The 24,812-nt window shown below is 41.7% G+C and overlaps 5 protein-coding genes and 1 long non-coding RNA gene across 8 annotated transcripts; 4 read left to right on the forward strand and 2 right to left on the reverse strand.

Annotated features, from left to right (window-relative positions):
- Positions 1-3,361: 3,361 nt before the first annotated feature.
- Positions 3,362-3,726, forward strand: RpS28a (Ribosomal protein S28a). Its single transcript, XM_017153215.3, has one exon. The coding sequence runs from the start codon at positions 3,442-3,444 to the stop codon at positions 3,634-3,636; it is 195 nt and encodes a 64-aa protein (XP_017008704.1). The 5' UTR covers positions 3,362-3,441; the 3' UTR covers positions 3,637-3,726.
- A 108-nt stretch (positions 3,727-3,834) lies between these two features.
- Positions 3,835-12,614, forward strand: Mgat2 (alpha-1,6-mannosyl-glycoprotein 2-beta-N-acetylglucosaminyltransferase). 3 transcript variants are annotated; one of them, XM_017153382.3, is made up of 10 exons: positions 3,835-4,357; positions 7,267-7,368; positions 7,439-7,567; positions 7,623-7,781; positions 7,842-8,268; positions 8,323-8,468; positions 8,939-9,099; positions 9,392-9,760; positions 11,352-11,566; positions 11,626-12,614. In XM_017153382.3, exons 2-10 carry the CDS (start codon positions 7,353-7,355, stop codon positions 11,846-11,848), a joined length of 1,845 nt encoding a protein of 614 aa, XP_017008871.2. In that variant the 5' UTR covers positions 3,835-4,357; positions 7,267-7,352; the 3' UTR covers positions 11,849-12,614. The 3 variants fall into 3 exon arrangements, with proteins under 3 accessions (XP_017008871.2, XP_017008872.2, XP_017008874.2); XM_017153383.3 differs by lacking the exon at positions 9,392-9,760 and having other exon boundaries at positions 7,830-8,268; XM_017153385.3 differs by lacking the exon at positions 9,392-9,760.
- LOC138913432 (uncharacterized) lies at positions 9,094-9,609 on the reverse strand. Its single transcript, XR_011419174.1, has 3 exons — positions 9,491-9,609; positions 9,349-9,436; positions 9,094-9,296 (listed from the first exon to the last, which is right to left on the reverse strand). It is a non-coding gene; the product is annotated as an uncharacterized lncRNA (long non-coding RNA).
- Positions 12,615-13,014: 400 nt separating the features above from the next.
- Positions 13,015-18,123, forward strand: LOC108065376 (4-hydroxybutyrate coenzyme A transferase). The gene is made up of 5 exons (XM_017153351.3): positions 13,015-13,538; positions 16,491-16,883; positions 16,941-17,345; positions 17,408-17,674; positions 17,734-18,123. The coding sequence occupies exons 1-5, from the start codon at positions 13,358-13,360 to the stop codon at positions 17,919-17,921; spliced, it is 1,434 nt and encodes a 477-aa protein (XP_017008840.1). The 5' UTR covers positions 13,015-13,357; the 3' UTR covers positions 17,922-18,123.
- A 69-nt stretch (positions 18,124-18,192) lies between these two features.
- Positions 18,193-24,743, reverse strand: Nlp (Nucleoplasmin). The gene is made up of 3 exons (XM_017153352.3): positions 24,586-24,743; positions 24,224-24,357; positions 18,193-18,874 (listed from the first exon to the last, which is right to left on the reverse strand). The coding sequence occupies exons 1-3, from the start codon at positions 24,605-24,607 to the stop codon at positions 18,572-18,574; spliced, it is 459 nt and encodes a 152-aa protein (XP_017008841.1). The 5' UTR covers positions 24,608-24,743; the 3' UTR covers positions 18,193-18,571.
- On the forward strand, positions 19,417-23,378 carry LOC108065375 (sodium-independent sulfate anion transporter). Its single transcript, XM_017153350.3, has 8 exons — positions 19,417-19,693; positions 20,538-20,837; positions 21,304-21,644; positions 21,703-22,012; positions 22,075-22,377; positions 22,429-22,574; positions 22,875-23,057; positions 23,119-23,378. Exons 1-8 carry the CDS (start codon positions 19,678-19,680, stop codon positions 23,329-23,331), a joined length of 1,812 nt encoding a protein of 603 aa, XP_017008839.3. The 5' UTR covers positions 19,417-19,677; the 3' UTR covers positions 23,332-23,378.
- Positions 24,744-24,812: the final 69 nt, after the last annotated feature.

Genomic DNA, 24,812 nt, shown 5'->3' on the forward strand with positions numbered 1-24,812 from the left:
CAATAAATCGCTATCGATAGTCGCTTGAGAACCAACGGATCCGGTGTCACCGCCGATTGCCCATCTCTAGCCAATTTTTTAATTTTGACATGTTTTGACATTCGTCCTCGGTCGTGGGGACGGATCGGTCGGCGATCTCTCCTGTGAAGCCATCAAAAGCGGCACCACGTGCCCCACATGGGCATGGTTGAGACGATCCCAGGCGTAGGCGCCTTCTTCTCCTTGGTTCCAAACTGCTATTTAAACAGGATTAATATCATAAACTTGTTAGATGACCTTTGCAGGATATGTTTGTTTCAGCATATTACCAATAAGGTGTGTGGACAATGACAGCATTTCTGGAGAGAAAAACCTCCCCGCAACCCTTTTGGCATTTAAATTGAATTAGACGCTTTTTTTATGTTTAACGTCTTCGGCCACCTCTTTCCAGACGTCCCCGTCCTCGTGGTCCGAACCGTCCTCATGATTCCGTTTTTGGGTTGTGGTATTAAAAGTTCGTTGGCAATTTAAGAATCCACACACATAGCGGGAGACGTGCAGCTCCTTCATTGAAGTGCAATACTCTCATCTGGTTTCTGGTCTGTGTGCTCTCAAGACATTGGCGGGGGTAGGAAAGGGAGGGCAATTTTTAACATATATGTAAATATATGTGGTGGACGTGGTGTCGGGGATGCCCAACTCCCTTCTCACGTCGTCCACCAGCATTGGTCGTACAACATTGTCATCGGCTTTAAGCCATATGTTGCTCGATGGTATCGCCGTGTACGCGAAGTAATGGCCACAGGAAATATACTTTCCGTCGTGGACCACTACCCCGCGCAGATTGTACTTATCCTCATCCTCCGTCCCCGACTCCGTGCAGCCGGTGCAAAAGCATTTAATTTCGAAATGCAACGGCACGAGCTCGAGCACCTTCCCCATCGTTGCCGAAAATCTGATAACCTGGATAACCAGAACTTCCGGCCACTTTGGGTAGCTCGTTTCTTGCACGGAGTCGGTTACCTCTCCGCATGATGAACACGTCAGCCGGAGTTCAGTGACATGTTACGTAACTTCCTGGAAAAGGATAAAGTAAATAGAAAAGAAAATATTTAAATAAATAAATTTTACCCTTTTGTGCGCCGGATCGACGCATGGCAACGATATCCCCGTGAACTTCTGCTCCCGTTCCGTGAGGCTCCCGCAAATGAGGCAGGTATTTGTTTGCCGTTCAATGCCCTCGAAACAATTTGTTTCCGGAATCGCTTTTCTAAATAAGAAAATTTCCATATTATTAATTTCAATATAATATATAATTATTTATTAAACTCACTCGGTTTCCAAAAGCCCCAGAATTTGGAGCAGCAGCTCGTGAGCGTCGTGCTGCTCTCCGGGGGTGAAGGAGGGCCATTCCGCCTGGATGGACTGCAGCAGGGCTGTCGGCCGGAGACTCACCCCCTCCCACTAGCTTCCCCCCTCCGCATTTGAATAAGGACTTCATGGAGCAGCTCCATGACGCCCTTCTCCCTGGTCTCGCCCAGCAGCTCGTCCCACAGAATTGTGGTTAGAATTCCCACTGAATTGTGGATCGCTTGTGTGGCGATGTGGGTGCTGCGCAGGGCGTAGACCACCGCATTTAAAAAGCAACTGTTCCCTAAGTTCTGTAGGGAACTGTATGCTGATGCGGGCGCAAGCGCGGGAGTGGGCGCGGCAGTGGGAGCGGGAGAGGGCGTGCTAGTGGGCGCGGCAGTGGGCGCGTGAGTGGGCGCGGTAGTGGGTGGAGGCCCCCTTCTTGGTCCCGGGCTGTAATTTAAACAGGATTAATATCTAATATCCTAGATTAATCTTGTTTTAGCATATTACCAATGAGCTGCGTGGGCATGGGCAGCAGATTTTGTGAGCAAGACCTCCCCACAACCCTTTGGGCATGAAAACTGTACCAGGCGCATTTTTCTTTTCTTAACGTCTTCGGCCACCTCTTGCCAGACGTCCCCGTCCTCGTGGTCCGATCCCTCCTCATGATTCCGTTTTTCAATGAGAGTAGCAAAGGTGCGTTCGCAATTGTGAAAGCCACACACATGCCGGGAGATTGTTAGCTCCTTCATGGATGTGGGGGGACTCGGACCCGAGGACGAGCTCGGCACTGTGCTGCCAAGATCTGCCATGGCCAACGTGAAGGCCGTTGGAGGCAGGGTTGCCAAGACAGCCCTGGCAGCGGCAGCACGGGACATCAGCCCTTCTCCTTGGCCCTCCTCGGTTTCAGAAGGCCTCGCCTCCACCTCCAACCGGTTGTCCTGTTGGCCTGTTGTCAGGCCGTTGTCCTCGGTTGTGGGGTTCGGGATTTCACCCTCACCCTCACCTTCCGCAAGCGGCACCACTTGAGCATCCCCTTCTCCCTCCAAAGATTGACGATAGGCCCTGGCGCTATCTGCAAGGGAAACCCATTGAGGGGGACGCCTTATCGTCAGGGGACGAGCCATAGTATAAATGGTCCCACGGGGTAGAACCTGAACAGGTAGAACGGGGACTCCTGCGTCCTCTTTCCTCCCCTTTTCGGCACTCAACGTCGACGTCGACGACTCTTTGCCCTCCTCGGCAGTGTCTGTCGAAGACGACTTCTCCTCCAATGGTTTTCCTAATGGTTTGGTTTGGTTTTGGTGATGGTCAGGGAAATACATGGAAAAAATACACGGAAAAAAAAACATAACGAGCATCCGGACAGCTTTAACGTTTCAATTGCTGTCGCAGTCCAACATTTGAAGTAATATTAAAGCTGCCCGGAGGAGTTTCAACATAGTCTTATCATCAACTCCCTGTCTACTCTTTACTCCCTGAGTCTATTTTCCCACAATTTAAAGCGGCAATCTAGGTCCTCGGCAGTAAAAAAATTTAGCGCCAAGTTATCTCCGGTCTTAAGAAAAATGTCGACAATAAGGTCGGCATTTTTCAGCAGCACTTTAAATTGGTCATATTAATATATAAATATATTTTTTTACATATTTTTTTTGTATTTATTTAATATAATAACTTATTCCATTTTATTTAAATGATCATTAATTATTATTATTAAGCATTTGCAATTTCAAGCGCAAGTTAGAAGTTGCAATTTTCTAACTTAAATAATTGGAATCCAACTGAAAATCCCAACTAAGGAATTATAACGATTCTCGTTCGGCGAGACGAACGATTTCATGCTAGAGTTCGTGGTTCAAAATCGAACTGGCTCGATAACTGCAGTGGTCTGCCAACCTATTTTTACAACACTACCGCGCTGCCAACCGATTTCTTATTTTATTTATTTATTTATTTTTTGAGTATGAAATCTGGTACGTAACCCGGATTAGGGTTTTTTAGGGGGAAAGTGAGAAGTTGGGCTTCAGCACTCATATTTGAATTTGGGATCAGAATTGTCAGATCAAAAAAAATATTCCCAAATTGAAACTCTTAAATTTTAAAACAATTATGGACAAACCAGTGTATGCTCGCGTGGTCAAGATCCTAGGCAGGACCGGATCCCAGGGTCAGTGCACCCAGGTGAGGGTCGAGTTCCTGGGCGAGCAAAACCGCCAGATAATACGGAACGTCAAAGGACCCGTTCGCGAGGGCGATATCCTTTCCCTTCTGGAATCCGAACGAGAGGCCAGGAGACTACGATGAGAACATTTTTAATTCATCATTAAGCAATTCAATTGGAAACTTTAATTAAAAAAAAAATGTTCAAAGCATAGCAATAAAAAATATAAAATAAACCCCTTACTTATCGATTTAGCCCCGCTGTTATCGATATCTCCCCATCACTATCCCAACAGCTGTTTGTGTTGCGATTCCGATGCCATTCATTCCATTCCAATGAGATACAGATACAAATACTCAGATACTCGTTCGTAACGGACGGCCAACCGGAGATACTCGATCGCGAGGTTTGTTGTTGGCCAAACGAAAGCGAAAACGGAATACACAAATTTACATAAAACAATAAGAGAAAAACAGCAAAAGCGAAAAGAAAACCGGGAAATGTGAAAAATGTGCGATGAAAAATGTGTCCGCTGTGCGTGTGTGTGGGTGCAGCGGCGGCCGTAGCAGCTGTCGGTATGTGTGTGTACCGTAAATGCAAGAGTTTGCATTGCAAAAGCAGCAACAATAAGAATTGCGACAACAACAACAAACAGGGCTAAAAGTTAAAAATTAAATATATACATATGTGTAAGCCCAAAAAATGCCCGAAAAATCATACGAAGAGGAAAATTCGTTACGCTGCACTGGGACTTCTCGAGGTGCTCTGAAAAATCGATTGGTCGCAAAGAAAGTGGCGACCGCGAAATAATGAAGGATTTTGGGTCCTCCAAGGGAGCTTAACTCCTGGGAAAATCAACCAGAGGTGAGTCCATTCAAAGTGCCCCAAAAAATTAACACTCTCCAAAGCAAGAAACAAACATCAAAAACCAAGTCAGTCGTTAAAAAGCAACCATAAAAACATAAAAACAAAAAGTGCAAAGTAAACGGCGCATTTGCCTGCGTTTGTTTTGGTTTTTTGACTTGCCATTTATTTCGTAACAACTAAACCGAAAATACCTGTTCGACCTCACGCCCCCTTTGGCCCCACCGCCTCCACCTAACACCCAACCCCCCCGACACACCCTGCCGCCACAACAAAAAATACAATAAAAGTCTCTGCACTTACGAGTAGTGGTTGTTCCTACACAGAAAAAATAATTACTTTCGATTATGCATTGATTAATCAACATTTTTTATTCAAGAATTTTATGCCCAACATATTTTATTATGGATTTAATGTAAATTAGGGTTCCCTTGATCCTAAAAACTAGCAGTAGATTTTTGAAAAAGTTTTGATTTTCTTATATATTTTTTTTTTCTTAATTGTTAATTTTATATGCCAAAATTATTAAAAAAAATCAACATTTTCAGTGATGCCAACTATATAATCCCAAATTTTTGATTTTATCTTTACACGTGAAACCATAAATTTTTCATTCATAAATTTACAAAACAGAGTCAATGATCTTTGGTCTGCTGGTGAAAGTTGTCTTTTTTTCAATAAAACTAGTTTAAATGAAACTTTCTTACCTCGCCTTGCTTATATTATTTAAGTGTATTAAAACTTTAAATTACTAGTCAATAGATAAAGATTTTCCGGTTTTTAAAAGTTTATTAACATTTTAAAAAGAGTCTGAAAATAAAAATTTTTTTTTTTTTAATGTGTTTATCAGTTTGGTAAAATGTTGTTCCTGGCTAATAAATGTAACTTTTTTTCTCAGTGGGCTTGACTTTTTCAACATTTTTTCCGCCTTCACCCTTCCTTTGCTGAATTTCAAAGTCGAGTTCTATCGTCATGTGCCCCACTTACAATTTATTAATAAAGGGGCCGCGTTATTAACCTGAGTTCATTGATTTTATTCATTTAAGTGCGTCAGATTGACGTTACCAGGAAACATAATAATTAGCTGCCTGGCACAAAGGGGCGTAATTGGATATTCATCTGGAGAGGGAGTTTCTATTAATCAAGCACTGGGCATTAGCATTTCCCATTGATTAGTTGTACATAGTTTCCCAGTTAATAAGGTCTTTGGAATGTATCTATCCATTATCTTGGCTTTGCATATACACACTATATATTATAGTTGTGCGCCTAAATTAAACTGGCATGTGACTTGGTTTTGAGATGTCCACTTGTGAAGCGAAACTGCTTTTTACTGGCGACAGCTTGACGACGAAAACAAACTACTTAAATTCCGGGGAAAAGTGTAAGGAATTAGTGTAGTCCGTTAAGGAAAAGCTTAAAAAGTGAACTTTTTATTATACTGCCAAGGCTTTTCTGCACTTTATTTCTGGGTATAAATATGGGGCCTTATATGAAAAGTTGATGCGTGCACATACAAATTATTCACAGGGGAATTTTATGTTTATATACAGTATTTGTTAGACTCGACCTTGAAAAAGTAGTGATATAAGCAAGTTTTATTAGCCCACCAGGAATATATTGTGTTTTCAGTCTTGGTATTTTTATAGCAATTTGTATCAACAATTGAATTTTTTTCGTTTCACCTATTAGATATTAGATACAGTGAAGAAATTATTAACTTTGTAATTTATCAATCATACACAAGTGGCTTAATAGTTTGAAATATCATAAATTTAATAAAATAATGTCGAATTCTCCCTAACAGATAAATGATATAACTTAAAATAGGTCATTGCGTTTGCCTCAAAAATACGCCCCCCATAAATTCCCAAGTAAACATACGAATTATTACATGATTTAGTGGCATTATCTAGTTCTTTCCTGTTTCTGCCACAAAATTGTTCTTCCTCGAAGCAAAAGCGTTTCACTTGTGAAATCTATTTTTATGCCAATTGACGCGAGGCCGCGGATTTGTGATTTCAGAATTGAGATTTCAGACGGCGGTCCGCCCACTTTACAGGCTCTCCAACTGCGTGCGGTGCTCCATGCGGCGACTACGTGTTTCCCAGTCCCCAGTCCCCTGCCCTCTATATCTCACCCATCCATCCATTCATCTCCAGTGAGACCAAGTGAGCCTCCATTTGCTAATTATACTCAAGTGCCAAGTGCCCAGTATTTGGATCCAAAAGTATGGATCCGAGATCGCTGAGCACCGGAGCCGCCGTGCAATTGAATTTGCGTACTCGTTACTCATCTGATTAGCATCCCCATTCCGATGCCGAAATCCCATTGTGCGGATCAGCCCTCGAGAATCTGGCATCAGCACTTGCTGATTTCAGGCCCAAGCACCTGATGTGTATATAATAATATACAAAATTGATAAGAAAATATACCTTTGATTTTTAATGAAATTCCATATCAATTAAAATATAACTTTATTTCGAGAGTTTCATATTTTAAATAAAACAAATTAAATTTCCTGCGTTTATGACAATAGATTTAGCACTTTTAAGTCTTTTCCGATTTAAGACTATTTTCATACAATTTGTAATATCTATTTTACATTATTCAACGGTAAAAAGATGAGATAAACTTTAAAACACAACTTCAAATATATATTTTAAATTGTTTAATGTTAAAAAAATATATCAAAACAAAAAAAACCTGTTAATAATTTATTTTCTTATCTAATAAATCAGAGGATTGAGTCATTAAAAGTTGTTTCGTTCAAGGCTATTGCTTCAAATATATAGGTTTTCTACCCTCGGTGCTTTTTGGAAATAAAAGCCCCAAAATTACTGATTGTGCCTTATCAGTGAGGCTGAGTGAATTGAATTTTCATCAGAACTATGACCATTTCATTCCAGATGGCGAGATGAAGGCGGTCTGCCAGTGAAAACTTGCCAGTTATTTGATCGCTGGAGGAGAAAAGAGACGTGAACAAGCTGCAGAAATGTCGAAAATGAGGGGTAATAGATCCAGGCCCAAAGTAAAAAAGCTAGCCATGCTAAATCCGTTTGATGTTTGCCGTTGAAACAGGTCGCATTCTGATCCCACTGCCCAATACCGGAGCAATGGGTCGCAAGCGCAATAACTTCTACATGAGGAGCGTATTCCTGCTGGCCCTGTGCATTTTTGGCCTGCTGCAGTACCACAATTTTAACTATCGTAAGTGGGGGAAATTTAATTTCTGATTGTAATAAACCCTAAACTCCTTTTTCAGTGGACTCGCGGGACAATGTGCTGGGCGATGCGGTCACCAACGACTCGGATGATGCCATTTTGGCCATGGTGCCCGCCACTCTTCATAAATATCTAACGCCCCACTCCCGGAATCACACCACCTCGGCTGCAGGAGGAGGAGGAGTCCTTTCCGCAGCGGGTAATCCCCTAGAGAATTAGATTTAAATGTGTATTAACCCAGTTTTAGTACCCCTTCCAGCCCTTCTGTTGAACACAAGTAGCTCGGGAGCTGCTACGGCCACCACCATCAGCTTCGATGTCTACCATCCTCCGAATATCACGGAGATCAAGCGTCAGATCGTCAGATACAACGATATGCAGATGGTGCTCAACGAGGATGTCTTTGGCCCGCTGCAAAACGACTCTGTGATAATTGTGGTCCAGGTGCACACGAGGATCACCTATTTGCGCCATCTGATTGTCAGTTTGGCTCAGGCTCGGGATATTTCCAAGGTGCTGTTGGTGTTCTCACACGATTACTATGACGACGACATCAACGACTTGGTGCAGCAGATAGACTTTTGCAAGACAATGCAGATCTTCTATCCGTACTCCATTCAGACGCATCCTAACGAATATCCCGGCGTGGATCCCAATGACTGCCCCAGGAATATCAAAAAGGAGCAGTGAGTTTTGGTAATATCATGTATTATAACTATACTTATGTCCTATTTCTATAGAGCTCTCATTACCAACTGCAACAATGCCATGTATCCCGATCTCTATGGTCACTATAGGGAGGCAAAGTTTACGCAGACAAAGCACCACTGGATTTGGAAAGCCAACCGGGTGTTTAATGAACTGGAGGTGACACGCTATCACACAGGTATATATATCATTAATTATTAATATATATATATATATTGTTTTTGGTGCAGCCCTATGGGCATTAAATATTTTAGGGCACATATTTGTCCTTCTATTTTTTTAAGCCTGTTCACCGCATCAAGTTGGTTGGGAATAGAGGTGAACAAATTATATCATAGGCTTTGATTAAATCAAATTACGATGGAACCTTTAATGCATTTATGTAAAAGGGCATCTAAGCAAATTTTTGGTATAGGTTTTATTATAATTGAGCACAGACCCTCGAAGATATATTAAATCAAAACATTAAATGTTGCTATTTTTTTCAAACCGCGATTGCCCAAATACCACCCGTTAAATGCGAAAACTAAGTATGCAGATATGCTTTTATACGTTTATACTAACATATTTTAATGCCAATAGGCCTGCACCTTTTAATAAAGTCCATTTTGTTGACCTGTGTTATTAATTACCTTATAAACCCCATAGGACTGGTACTTTTCCTGGAAGAAGACCACTATGTGGCCGAGGACTTCCTATACCTGCTGGCCATGATGCAGCAACGAACCAAAGACTTGTGCCCCCAGTGCAATGTGCTGTCCCTGGGCACCTATCTCAAGACCTTTAACTACTACACTTACCACAGCAAGGTGAGGAATTTGGTTACCGAATGGCCCTACATACACTTAAGTGCTAGACCATTGGCTGCGAAAATTCAGAGCTGACCATCTTATGTATATCCTTCAAGCTTCCGTTGCTACAAAACACATTACATCATTCAAAACAACATCCATTATTGGGATAATTCGATCATAGACCAAAAACCACACACGTACAATGTGTTTATCTAGACAGCAACAAAAAATTAATCAATCAATCATCTGACTTTTGTAATTTACCATATTGTATCTATGTTCTATATTCCGAATTCTTGGCACGCAGACTAACAAGAAATCCTATGCTTCCTCGCTGATCTCGACAAACAGTCTATTAGGATACAATAGGAACAATAACAATAGAAACTCTGTGTCGTCCTCTTACTCCTCCTCATCATCAGCATCAGACTCAGCCTCACCAAAGTCATCCAAAGTCTATGTGGGCGACACCACCAGTGACTCCAACAGGCGGGGCAGCAACCTCATCAACACTGTCACCGCCACCGCCACAGCCGCCACATCCTCCGACACCACCAGCAATAATAATAATAATAACAATAATAATAACGAGCAGAGTAGCCATGGCAGCGGCAAAAATGGTGCACAAACATGGAACTATCATGTCCTGCCGTCATTGTATTCCGTCTATCAGAAGGTAGCGCCACTGCACCGCTAGCCCCGGGGATTCCTCTCTCGAGGGGAGGATCCCCATCTTCCTCGTTAACCACCAGCACCAGCCGTTCTTAAGATCCTTCTTTGAATCATCCCCGTTCCTGCCTGATTCCATTCAGTAGTTTGCCTTCCATTCTTTGTTGCATAGTCCATTCATTTACGCTTTACGCAATTCTGCATGTTCTGTATTTATCCTCCATATGCTATACTCCTTTGGGCAGTGATGGGAAGGGATCATCTTTTATATTAAAATATAAGTGGTTTAGTTTTGGGATATTAGTTTACAGCAGTGGTCGTCGCAGAATCGGAAAATTCATGATTGTTGGCAGCGCAGCGGTAGAGCGCAAGCAGAGATATATACAAAATTCGCATTTTGACGATCACTGGTTTACATTTTAGTTAAATTACTTCTTCATAGGGAAAGGTAATTTATATATTTGTAATTAACGATTTTAATTAAGTTTTAAAATATTTAAAAATTAGTATACTTATGATTTTAAAGGGGAAATATATTAAGTCTGATTCAAACGTTTTTTAAATGAAAACCATGCTTCTTTCACATTAAAAACAAGAAAGGAAGCTACCTTCGGCCAGCCGAAGCTTATATACCCTTGCAGATAAAGTAATACTCACTCGGTGCAGTTCCAGGGATTCCAGATTAATTGTTCCTATTTTTGAATTTTGTTTTTTAGTAGTCAAGAATCAAAACGCCTACTTCCTACAAATTAACAAGAATTTTCTTATATATGTTTCAATATTCCTATGGGAGCCTTAAGATATAGTGGTCCGATCCGGCTCGCTCCGACATATGTACTACCTGCAATAGAAAGAAGACTTTCGGGAAAGTTTCATCGCGATAGCTTTAAAACTGAGAGACTAGTTCGCATAGAAACGGACAGACGGACAGACGGACAGACGGACAGACGGACATGGCTAGATAGACTCGGCTATTGGTGCTGATCAAGAATATATATACTTTATGTGGTCGGAAACGTCTCCTTCACTGCGTTGCAAACATCTGACTGAAATTATAATACCCTCTACAAGGGTATAATAATTTAAAAATTAGTAATTAGGCATTTAACCCACTAAAAAAACCCATTTAAATGACCCATCACTGCCTGTTTGTTGTTGTAAATGTTGTGTTTAATTGTACTTGTCTATATGTCTGTGATGGCATGCCACATCTTCGACCTCTGATCCTCTGATCCGCTCCCGAACTGCTCCAATGCGTATCGATTTTATCTGCCAGTTGCACGCCCGCGTTCGCACCGTGAAGATCGACAGGCAGAGCATCAGCAATGACTATCGCAAGGTATTTGGTATGGCGCGCACTGTACCACCCCACCCGAATACGAATATATCTGGCTTTCTGGCACTTTCGAATCCAACTAGTGGTTAGTCCAGGACAAAAGGCAGTGCGCGTGTCGAGGAAAAATCAAATTGAACTCATCGAATGAAATTTGCATGCCCCCTTTTTTTTCCACCTTCTAATAATCCTTTTTTTATTATTACTGTTCCTACTTTGATTACTTACCATTACGCGTAGTTAACCCGGTTTTTCTCTTCGACAGGTGGAGGTAATGCCCTGGGTCAGTAGCAAGCACAACATGGGCTTCGCCTTTAATCGCACCACCTGGTCGAATATCCGGAAATGTGCGCGTCACTTTTGCACCTACGATGATTACAACTGGGACTGGTCATTGCAGCACGTTTCGCAGCAGTGCCTGCGGCGGAAGCTCCATGCGATGATCGTCAAGGGTCCCAGGGTCTTCCACATAGGAGAATGGTGAGTTGGATTGCTTATTTACTAGAATGGTATACTAATGATGACCCTCCAAATTCCAGTGGCGTTCACCACAAGAACAAGAACTGCGAGTCCAACCAGGTGATCTCGAAGGTGCAGCACGTGCTCCGGATAGCCCGGAACTCGCACCAGCTCTTCCCGCGATCCCTCACCCTGACGGTGCCGAGTTTAATGAAGAAATCGAAGCTAAGAAAGGGCAACGGCGGATGGGGAGATCTGAGGGATCACGAGCTGTGCCTGAACATGACGCTGGCCACGAGATAAGGGCCAGAATATGAAGGAATCTCGGATCCAGATCCCCAAATCAATCAGTCAGTAGTAGCAGCGAGAGGAAGCCTAGCTCATAGCGTTATCTAAGTAGGATTATTAAGCAGTAGCCTTAAAAACACACACACACACACTGTAAACGAACATTCAGCTAACTAACCGAAAATAATCAAAGCCAGAAGCCCAAAGCACAACTCATACTATAAGTAATCCTCTAGTCACATATACCTACTATAAACATAAACATAAAATGCCGTGTTGTAATCTCCTACCTTGTACCGTTTGCCCCTCAGTTTGTATTGTTTAGGCTCCGTCCAGATCCCGCAGGATCGACAGAGTTCCAAGCGACGGGTTAGCCATCCCTAAAAACTGAAACTACGAATATAAACTAGCGATAGAATATAAATAAAACCTATTCCCAGATTGTGCCGAAACCGTTTTATCAAGCGGTCATTTAAACTCAAGTCTAGAGGCAGCAAATCGCATAAACTAGTCATACATAGCAATGTCTCACCACAATGCACGTGCTATATAACATCATAGATCAAACTTTTGATATACCTTACGATCCTACGTTTTAAGCCTGTACATAGATGAATTGCGTTGTATACATTGCATAAGGTCTTTTTACGATATAAACGCGAAAAACTAATGTAATTTGTTATTTTTTAATCGTTAGTCCAAAGCGCTTTTATGTATTAGGAATTTTTGATTAATTGAACGAATAATCTTAGTGAATAAACGCCAAGTAAATGCTCTACCAGTGGATTGACTTTTGGATATGTTTTAAAACTAACACTGAAGAGAAATTATTTACTAGATTACAAGACTCTTAAAAATTAACTATGTTATTGTTTTGTTAAGTTTAATTTGTCTAATTTAATTTTTGTATAAATTTTTCTTAGTTTAAAACCATGTCTTTAAAATTATTAATTATATATTTACACATTTGTAAATGCTTTTAATTGTCTTTTGAATATTATTATTTTGAGGTTTAAATCTATTAATTTAAAAAATAAATAAAATTCTTATCAATTTTCAAATGTGGCGCTTTATTTATTGAACCACCAATAATATCGATACACATTTCGATAACCGCAAGCTTTCGGAACCCTCAAACGTTGCCCAACACAGGCAGCTTTTTGTTTTTTGAATTTTCATATAAAATGTAAATACACATTTCTTTTAAATCCCTCAAAATTCCATCCATTTCAAAGCAATAGACTAGCAAATGAGGAGTATACAAGAACTCACGGTGGCGTGGAGGAGGATTGGCTCGCGATTGTGATCGGAAAACAGCTCTGCCCCAAAAGCTTTTATCGCGCTGATGTTTGGTGTTTGGGCGAACGAACCATTTGCGATTTTGGTGCCGCGCACGGAACATCTGAACTCTCCCCGGTTAAAAACCCACCACTCATCGCCTCCTGCATCTCGCGGACTTCTCGTTAGCCTCCTTCTGCGACGCGTGTGTTTATAGTTTTATAATATAAAAAATAAGCCTTCATCATGAGCAAGCAATTGGCGCGCCATGTGGGTCAGCTGAATAGTCTCCTGAAAACGGCGACTACGGCATCTACGGTTTCAGCCCAAAACAACTACTTCACCTACGTCCGCGAACTCTCGCATCCCATCGCCCGGGAGCCTCCAATCGTAAAGCCGGAAGAGGCCGTGGCATGCATCAAATCGGGTGAGTTCCCTAGTAACCCCTACCCCTGACCCTATATTATATTATATTATAAAACCCCCTACCCCTAAAGAAGGGAAGACAGCCTTTCATTATCGTATTGTGTTTGCAATCTTTCGGGTTATGTAATATTCTAGTGGGCCTGCTTAGGAAAACAGAATGAAAACGAGAACACCGGGTTGTATGGGGGCATGCTAATGTAAAACAAGCCCATGTGTGTTTGTAAATCAACTACTTTCGAGCTCTCGGCAAAGGGCAATTACAGGGTGCTCAATATATGGATTGATGGCATTAAATTGGCCGTGATTAGAGGCACTTTTTGGTGGTGGGGTGGGGCAGATAAGTAAGAATGAGGCGTTCTAATAAATGCAAAATATAAGATATTGTAAAGGAAAAAATATTTTATATTATTTTAAGGGTAGGTTGTTCATATCCAACTAATTGGACCACCTGCGTAGACTTTCATGTGCCAAAATAAATATATATTGTTTAATTAGACAATAAAACAACTTTTCTTTATCAAAGTAGGTACAGTAGGGGTTCTATAACTCAAACCAATAACTCATATTACTATTATCATTAGAAATTATTTGGTATAGTAACATTTTAAATAGTAACATTTAAGTAGTAACATTTTAAGTAGTATACTTTCGTATATCCGTAAATCCCATGTTTTAACAGTACAAGTGTAAATTATATTAATTTAATCTCGTGAAACCAGCTGTGCGTGCAGATGCAGATACATATTGAAATACATTTATAGATGCATATGTATATTCAGCGCTGTAGATGAGTTTCCATTCGAAAGTTGTACTTTGTACTCGAGCAAACACAGCGACAAAAACAACAGAAAGAATTCACTGCAAAGCTCGGCTTAGTGGCAAGAACAACTACATATATACATATGTAGCTCATAAACAAGTCTATCCACACAACCGGCCTTTGGTTGTCGTGCTGATAAGACCCTCTATATAAGACCCAATATACCATATAGTATTTAGCGCAGCTTTATATGGAGGCAAGGTTATGCAACGAATATCAGCAGGTGAACTTTTGTGTCATTGGACGAATAATGGATTCTTTGGAGAAAGCATAATCATAGAATACACAGAAAAAATATTATACAAATTATTACAATAAACTTTCTTATCACAAAGTTAGATAATTTTTATGCCAGAATATAAAGATAGGAATAATCTGATTTTTCTCTGTGCTCCACAATTTTTGGGAGACCCTCTGCTTTGATTAAATTCAATTGGCAATCTCCTGAGAACCAAACAAATATTTGGACACGCCCACAGGGCACGAAATATCTTAATTTCTTAGCACTTCTAGGGGTTCTCATCAGCAGGTCCATGCAAATTGATAATATTACTGCCGGGGGGCGGGTCTTTTTTGTGGAGGGGGAGTGGCATATCGTCACCAAAAATTGCTATCTCTAATTTTAGCCAAAATCGCCAACACGAGCCATGCCAAAATCTGCGACGTAATTTGATTTGGAAAACTTTTTCGTTTGGCACGTTTTTTGGCAGATAATAAATGGTACAGTAGGCACTAACTAACTAAGATATTTATGAAAAGGTTTGGCATACGGAAGTATAAATAATTATGAAGTAAAATGCTATAGGAAACCTCGTGAAAAACTTGACATTGTCGACGTGGCTCAGACGTCTGCAGATAAGGAACACTTATCGTATGATTTCCCTAGTTGAAGGGGCTCGTTTGATTTTATTTGCCTAGCATTGGTCTAGCCTGTTCCTATACAGAAATACATCGGCATACCGGCCTCTAGAGGGTGAAACCAAAATAGATTGCAAAAAGCATGATGCATGTGCTCTAAAATGCATTAAGGTAGACACTTAAAGAAAAAATGTGGATATTAATTGGTTTTAAATTTAAAGTTTCCTTAGAAAATAGAAAAAAACTTTTTTTGAGATATATTATTATTAAACTATTTTAACATTTAGTCTCTCCCCCTATTATATAAAACAGTTCTAACTGATAATTTGTTGCCTTGATAATGGACAATGCAAAATGTATTTACTTTCTGATTATAGTTTAATCTGGTTCAGTTAGAAATGTTTACCATGTAATGCCAACATTGAAACCGGTGTTATTTATTTACAAACATTCATTATCACGAGTTTCTAGGAAATAAGCTCTCCCACTCTATGCATTCTCACTATCACATCACTCTGTCTTTATTAGCTAATGTTAATATATATGAGAGCTATAGCTTTAAAGCTTCTGAGAGTATCGGACTATAAAGAGAGGGAATGATCAGAGAGAAAATAGGAGAAATATTGGCACAAATCGACGGGGAAAAGTACCTATAGATGTGTACTTTGTATGCCACCAAATGAAAGCATGACCAGCGCAACATAAATTATTTAAAAGGGGCTAATTTTATTTTAACTTAAAATATCTTGAATATCAACCATTCATAAAATACAAATGATATTTCTATCTTTTAATATATTTTTAGAATTAATTATCAAAAAGTATACTAATTTTAAAAACTCGTTCAGTTGTTGGCAACCTAAACAAAGCTACTTTTATACTTTTTATTAATTGCAAAATCAGGCTTTCACATAAACTTATAAAGAATAATTTATGATTTTCTATAGATCATGACATGTTTAGCAGATTAACATTTCATAAAAGTTACTAAAAATCTAAAATTAGCTCTGGGAAAATTCAAAAAAAGGTCTTTCAGACGGAACTCAGGCGAATTGCCTACAGATTAATTTCTTATAATCTCATTCAAAGCATAATTAATTAGGAATATTGAACAGCTTTAATTGTAGCCTCTCGGAAGGCATGCCATATCTATAGATAAGGCCGTGCTCCGCAGATTAACGTTTCATAAAATGTACAATATCCACGGATTAGCTGATTAGCAGCGTGTGTCGAATTATTGGTAATAAAACCTGCGGTTTCCATCCTCTAATCCAGGTGACACGGTCTTTGCCGGCGGAGCCGCCTCCACACCCGTGGCTCTGCTGAACGCGATGGCGAAGCACGGCAAGAACAACAAGCTGGAGTGCGTCACGGTGTGCCACATGCACACCGAGGGTCCTGGGGAGTACGCCAAGCCGGAGTACAAGGACATCTTCCGCTCGAACTCCTTCTTCATGGGCGCCAATGTGCGCAAGGCGGTGGCCGAGGGACGTGGTGACAACGTGCCCATCTTCCTGCACGAAATCCCCCAGCTGTTCTACAAGCAGATCGTCAAGCCCGACGTGTCCTTCATCCACGTCTCGCCGCCGGATAACCATGGCTACTGCTCCCTCGGAACCAGCGTGGATTGTGTGCGAGCTGCCCTGCTCCACTCGAAGCTGATTGTTGGTGAGTTTGTGATGCCTTTATCCTCTGTATCCTCATACTTAATGACTTTTTTTCCAGCTCAAATCAACCCCAAGATGCCGCGCACCTTTGGTGATGCCATCATCCACAAGTCGCACTTCGACTACGCAATCGAGGTGAACGACGATCTGCCGCAGCACGGAACTGGTGAGATCTCCGCCGTGGAGCAGAAGATCGGCAAGCTGATTGCCGAGAACCTGGTCAAGGATGGCGCCACCCTGCAGATGGGCATTGGGAGCATTCCCGACGCCGTTCTCGCCGCCCTGCACAACCACAAGGATCTGGGCATCCACTCGGAGATGTTCGCCAACGGCGTTGTGGAGCTGGTGCGCAAGGGTTGCGTGACCAACAGCAAGAAGAAGATGCACCAGGGCAGGATCGTGGGCTCCTTCCTGATCGGCGACAAGGCGCTGTACGACTTTGTCGACAACAATCCCTTCATTGGTACTGAAATTTATAATTTAAGAATTCCCAGAAATTGAGATCTAATGACATACCTTCCACAGAGATGTTGGCCATCGACTATGTGAACAACACCAGCATTGTGAAGCAGCAGCCCCGCATGACGGCCATCAACAGTTGCATTGAGGTGGATCTGACCGGCCAGGTTTGCTCCGACTCCATTGGCTCCCGTTTCTACTCGGGCTTCGGCGGTCAGGTGGACTTTATTCGCGGCGCGGCGGAGGGTATCGATGGTCTGGGTGTGCCCATCATTGCCATGCCATCGACCACCAACAAGGGCGAGAGCAAGATTGTGCCCACGCTGAAGGAGGGTATGTAGTTGAATCAGCCGCTTATAATGAACCAAAACTAAATCCTCGATCCTTTCCAGGCGCTGGCGTCGTCACTTCGCGTGCCCACGTCCACTACATCGTCACGGAGCACGGAATTGCCTCGCTTTTCGGCAAGAACGTGCGCCAGCGGATGTACGAACTCATCCAGATCGCCGATCCCAAGCATCGCGAGACCCTGGAGAAACAGGCCTTCGAACGCATCAAGGCCATGCCATCGCCAAACTAAGAAGCACTGCAACTCCTAGAGCCAACTATTTCCGAGCAGCAGCAACAGCAACCCGCATTCTTTGAAGGCATTCCCGAAATCGCTTTGATCCACTTCATAGAACTGCAATCATGATAGCCCTTATAGCATTACCAAATGTAAAATTTCAATTGATGAGTAACGAATTCATGGGAGAAATAAAACTGAAAAGTAATTAAAAAAATGGTTTTAATAACTATAGAGTTTAGAGTTAACTAATAAGGATTTCCCTCGAAATAAAATAACCATATAGTTTGTATTCCGACGACAGTTTATTTTCATACTGCAAATATGAAGGAGGCGCGTACAGGAAGTCCGGCTTAGCTTTAGTTATATTTTAATATATATACAAATCTGTGTGTTCGATTAGTGTCCGATCTGCTCGGTCAGTCGGATCTGCTCCCAACGGGGAGTAGCATGCATCGCAACTCCTGGCTGAGTGATATCTAACACGACCCGAGCACACAACGTTGTCTTTGAATTGAATGTAGAAGGAGCTGGTTCAAAAGGAACTAGATTGTATTCTCAGTATGCATCGTATTTGTAATATAGGGCCTAAAACTGTTTTTGCTTTAAAATCTACACTTGCATAGCTTAAACCTCGATGGATGATTGTTAGGTTGTTAGCTGCTTTACTTCTTCTTGTTGTTCTTGGCATTTTTACCATCGGCGGCATTCTCGATCTTGGCCCGCTTCTTTGGGTGCTCATCCTCCTCATCCTCGGCGACATCGTCCTCCTCATCATCCTCCTCCATGTCGACCACCTCGACATCGTCCTTGATGTTGTGCCCGTGGATGTAGACGGGTCCGCTGCCCTTGATTAGCTTGAACGTCACCTTGGACTCGTAGAACTCCACGTCGGGATTGACGGCGCGCGTCTCACCGGCCTTCAGCACGGCGATGGGAATTTGCACAGAGTCCTTCAGTGTATTGACCTGCGCAGAAAAGAACGAGGAGATTTGCCGGTTAGATTGGTTTAGATCAGGTACCGAAAATAATCATTATTTTATAATACTTTATAATAGTCGGAAAACCAAATGGAATACACCATTTTCTTACTAATTAGATAACCTTTTCAAATTCGCAATGATCATGTTTTTTTGATTTTTAATTGATATTGCTCAGAAATAATCTAAACTTTAGATAGATTCGCACATAGACACTTCAAGTGGCTTAAAGATAGGCGTTAAAAATAAAGAGAAGTTCGTCACGTTTCAAATGAAATCTATTTTCCAATTAATGATATACCGTTCTCTGTCTTTAGCTGCATTGAACCAACTAAGATTTCAGATTGACCCATATAGGCCTCTTTTGAAGTGGCCATAGATACTTGTTGAGTTCCCAGATTACACAAATTTCGGATCTGGACAAACAGATACGGCTGGCCCACTTAATCGTCTTCGTCTGTATCTCTTTCTCTTATCGCTGTCGGCCGAACAGAACACCTTGCCCAAAAACTAACTCAACTGTCCGATGATGATAACTGCCTACGCGTTTCGCACACTCGGCGTTTTGCAGTAATAACCCCGCCGACTGACAACCGCTTGACCATTCGTCTGCCCACGCTGGAGCGGATCGGTTCGTTGTTTCCTCTTCCAACTGCAGGCTCATCTGAATTAAAACGTCCAGCAAATCTAACAAGTGACCGCTAATTAATCATCCGCAACAACGTGTAATTCAAGTCGAAACTCCCACCTAGTATTAGCCGATTGTAAAGTGCTTTCCAGATCTTGTCGGCATGTGCGATAATGAAGGTAAGTGGAGAGCGCGTCGCCTCAAGAGGATAAGTGAAAGCGGTGTGTGATTCCAAGGAAGCGCCAATCAAAAGTAGAAACGCGGAAATAAAAACTAATCTTAAATGGGTTCTAAAATAGCCAGGAGTACGCCAAAAATTTCAAATTATAAGAAAAATAATTATCACAAGTGTTCTTCGGTTCAAGAAACTAGTAAAAACTAAACAATAACTAAATAAAGATTTTCTAGATAAGAAGGTTCTCAGCGTCTACATTATTTATGGTAAATACTCTGTAATGAGTCCGTAATTAGACACGAAAATCTGCAAGCTTAAAGTGTTTTTTTAGTGCTCCGAAAAAATGGAATTATCAATGACAAGCGTGCTTCCAGTGGATGAACTTGTCCATCAGCCAGGATGATATCAAAAAGTAAACTTTCCCAGTGAATAAAATAAATGCAGAAGATATAAAACTAGTCAAGGATATTTAAGATACCGAAAGGCAACTCAATAAAATTATCTATAATATGAGAAACAAAAAAAAACAGAGAGTCCAAAGTGCTGAAATCAAAGCTTTATCAAGTGTTCCTGGCGCTGAAATATCAGAGACACGCCTGCTTCCTCTGGATGAACTTGTCTATCAGCTTGTCGACATCTTTAGGTATTTTTCCAGAAGTCACAAGACCCCGAAGAAGCCGCCGAACCTTAGAAAACCATCGAGGCACTTGAGATCATAAGCGGAGATTATGTATATGTGTACATGAAGAGAGCATTTCCAATCAAGTAAACCACTCAACTGGTGGGGATATCAAGATTTCATCAAGCGACCCCCTGTTCTACAGCCTATCTACATTCCTATTTTTTAGATGATCTCTACAGAGAGCGCCTGCCCAATGTCTGCGGAGCGGTGGGCTCCAAGGCGCGGAGCTGCTGCAGCATGCGTTCTGTCCACAGATACCTGCCCGTCACAGATTGGCTGCCCAAATACCAGTTGAACTTTCTGGCCATGGATCTGGTGGCGGGACTCACGGTGGGTCTCACAGCCGTTCCACAGGCCATCGCCTACGGAGCTGTGGCCAATTTGCCACCAGCATATGGACTGTATTCCGCATTTATGGGTGGTTTTGTGTATATACTGCTGGGGACCTGCAAAGACATCACAGTGGGTGAGTTGTGGAGTTCCTAGTTCTCATCCCATTCTACATAGTGTTGGGTTGCTCATGAGTGAGTGATCAAAAAGAATTGCTCACTAAACTGATTGCTCACTTGTTTATTTTTGCTCACTTGCTCCTTTTTGTTCACTTGCTCAGTTTTGCTCTCTTACTTGCTCTTTTTTGTTCACTTGTTCAGTTTGGCTCTCTTATTTGATCTTTTTAGTTCACTAACTAAGCTGTTTTCTCAGAGCCAGTGAAAAAGTTAAGGACAGAACAAGTGAGCAAGTGAACTAATGAACAAGTGAACAAGTGAGCAAGTGAACAAGTAAGCAAGTGAACAAGTGAGTAAGTGAACAAGTGAGTAAACTGAGTGAGTTGACCCATTAAGAAAAAAAGAACAAGTGAACATGTTCACCCAAATGAGCAATTTTTACCCAACACTAACTATACATAAACAATCGAAATCCTTATCCTACAGGTCCTACGGCCATCATGGCACTAATGGTGCGGCCCTATGTGGATGGCAATCCGGCGTATGCGGTGCTCTTGTGTTTCCTATCCGGCTGCATCATCACCATAATGGGTTTGCTCAATCTCGGCGTGCTAATGCGATTCATTTCGATACCAGTGACGACGGGTTTCACTATGGCCGCAGCTTTGACCATTGCCACCGGTCAGGTGAACAGTCTCTTTGGGATTAGCAGTAGTTCCAATGGCTTCCTAGACTGCTGGATCCACTTCTTCGGTCACATAACGCAAACGCGTCGAAATGATGCCATCCTGGGATGCTGCACACTGATTCTACTGCTGCTAATGAGGGTAAATTAATTAGTTTCCAATTAGAGTGCTTATAAAAAAATGTATAATTTATTTTTAGCAACTCAAAGACCTGCCTTTTGGCATCAAGAGCGTGTGGAAGTATATCTCATTGGCTCGCAATGCTGTGGCCGTTTTAATTGGCATCCTGCTGTGCTATCTTCTGAAAAGTGACGGCAAACTACCCTTTCTAGTCAGTGGCAGCATTACTCCCGGCTTGCCGCCCTTTAAGCCACCTCCCTTCCACACAGAGGACTCGGAAACGGGAGTGGTGACCAACTTTGGTGGCATGGTTTCGAATATTGGATCTGCTTTGGTGTCCATACCTCTGCTGTCCATTTTGGAGAGCATAGCTGTGGCCAAGGCGTTTTGTAAGTGATCCTCCTTCCTTCATTTAAGAATACTCCTCTACTTGATCCCCTCCTGCTTTCAGCCAAGGGCAAGATAGTGGACGCCTCGCAGGAGATGATTGCCCTGGGCATGAGCAACATCCTCAGCAGCTTCTTCTCCTCTATGCCCATCACTGGATCCTTCACCAGGACAGCCATCAACAATGCCAGTGGAGTGAAGACACCGCTGGGTGGAGCTGTTACCGGCGCTCTGGTCATCATGACCCTCGCCTTCCTCACCTCCACATTTGCCTATATTCCCAAGGCAACTTTGGCGGCCATCATCATAGCAGCCATGTTCTTTATGGTGGAGTACGAGACCATTGGCGAGATTTGGCGGGCTAAAAGTGAGTGTTCTTTAAACACCTTCTAGTAATATTAACTCCTAATCGTTTTAGAGCGGGATATGCTGCCTTTTCTGGTTACCGTGCTAACTTGTGTGTTCTGGACCCTGGAGTATGGAATGGTGGTGGGAATTGTCTTTAATGCGTTGTTCCTGCTTTACAAGAGCATGAAGCCGCAGTTTTACTTGGAGACCCAGAAGGTGAGGTTCGGAAATTATGATAGAAGGCTTTCAAATCTCCTCTGTTAAATCCCCTACACAGAAAAAAACCGATATGAAATAGGATTATTTCTATCTTATTTCATATCAATAAAAAGATATGATTTATGTCAAATTTAAGATTCAAACATATCAACATGATATTTTATGATATCATAAAAAATACCAAATGTAGTATTTTTTGAGCAAATAATATAAAAAAAGATTAACATAATCTTTATTCATATCAAAATGATCTTCAAAAAATGTCAAATTGACCATTACCATTTTTTTTCTGTGCAGTTTAATGGCATCGAGGTGACCATGGCCGATCTCAAGGGCAGCGTGGATTATGCGGCAGCCGAGTACTTGAAGATGTCAATTGTGTCGCACGTGACGGGCAGAAATGCCGAGGGAGGTGCCCCCACCACACTGGTGGTCATTAAGGGGCACGAGATCGCCTCAATTGATACGACCGTGGCTTTGGTGAGTTATGAGTTTGTTTTCTCTTGATTTATAACCTTTGAACCGGAAACTACTCTTATAGAACCTAAAATCTCTGCGCGAAGATCTGGCCCTGCTGCAGTGCGACATGATCTGCTGGAACTGGAGTATTCCGGCGGCGGGAGTGATCTGCCGGATGGATAGGAAGCTGCGCAGTATGTTCAAGTTCTCGAAAAGCTTTCCCGACCTAATGCAAACAATTGCGGATGGCGAGCCGGCAGCCGTTTCGAGTATTGCCGTTGACTTGAGTCAATAAAGAGAGCTCTTTTGTCTTGTCGTACATTTCTGCGTACAGTTGTGTCAGTGATGGGAAGGGTAAGGTATTCTGTTTGATAATCTATAGATTGCTATAAGTAGCATATAAGAAAATGGTGAAAATAATAAAAAAGCAATTAAAATCGAAAAAATTATATTCATTATTTTGAAAATTTTTTTTTAATTTTCTTTCTTGTTTATACAGTAGAACTGTATAAAATTTAAAAAGTCTTTTTTTAATTTTCTTTTTTTTTATACAATACAGTTTTAAACTTATAAAACAAAAATCTGGAAAAATTAAATTATCTGAAGCACTCAAACGTTTTGACAAATGTTAAAATTATATTAAAAATAAAAAAATCAAATTTATTAAAACTGAAAATTTAAGGGATTTTTTCTCATTATAATATTTTTAAATTTGTGGAGTAAAAAAGAAATACCTAATATTGTTCTCTAAATTAAAAACATGGTCTTATAAAGTACCTAGCCAAATATTTAGTACCTAGAGTTACTATACAAGTACCTATCGTGTGCGACTAGTCCAATTAACCCCTTCCCCTTGCCCATTGTCCAGGTACAGCAATAGCAATCCGAAATCGGGGGCTGGTAACTCTGCAGTCTGCAGATGTACAGACAAAATTACCCTAACCCAAAAGCGAGCGAAAAGTTCGTGGTTGTTCTGGTCTGAAAATGGAAAAAATGGAAATGGAAACCGGTCCTTGCCCCGCCGGCCGGAAAAATGCAAAAAAAAAGTAATGTGTGTAAAAAAAAAAGAGGAAGACACCAACCGGCGCGCGCATACACAACTTATTTGATTTATTACATGCAATGCCCCCCAAGCCACAGACTCAATACCATTGCCATGGATATGGATATGGATGTGGAGTACTCACCTCGACCACGTTGAACTCGTTCTCCTTGGCCTCGGCGCCCAGGAGGATCTGTTTGATGACCAGCTTCTGGCCGCGACCATAGTCCTCGTCCACATCCCACGTGACGCTGTCGCTCTCAGCGGTCAAAGTGACTCCTGCGAAAGGGACATAATCGTAGAGCCACCCATTAGACACATTTTTCGCACATCGTATATCCAAAAAAGCCCGGGAGTGTGGGGCCAGACAGCCAGCGGCAACCTTGGAGCAAAAACACCGGCAAGCGTCGCAGACAATCCACTTTTTCACCGGCTAATACTCCTTTTCCGACGCCACTTTCACCCCACATCGACACCCATAAAGTTGGTCCTCTGAATTGTAATTACCGTAGAATGATTCCTCAGCCATTGTAGGTAATATTTAATATTAATTCCACACAAAACCAGCGGCGAACACGTGTTGAGCAAAATCTTTTGCAAAATGGTAGCTGAACTAGGGTTGCCAGGCTAGGGCATAGCTAAATATCGATAGGTATGGCCATGGTTATAACTATCGCAAAGTTGCCACTTTAAATATGAATAAAATAGTTAGTACTCTCTGTAGACTTTTTAAA

The sequence above is a fragment of the Drosophila takahashii genome, chromosome 3R, assembly GCF_030179915.1.
Source record: "Drosophila takahashii strain IR98-3 E-12201 chromosome 3R, DtakHiC1v2, whole genome shotgun sequence".
NCBI classification, from domain to species: Eukaryota; Metazoa; Arthropoda; class Insecta; order Diptera; family Drosophilidae; genus Drosophila; species Drosophila takahashii.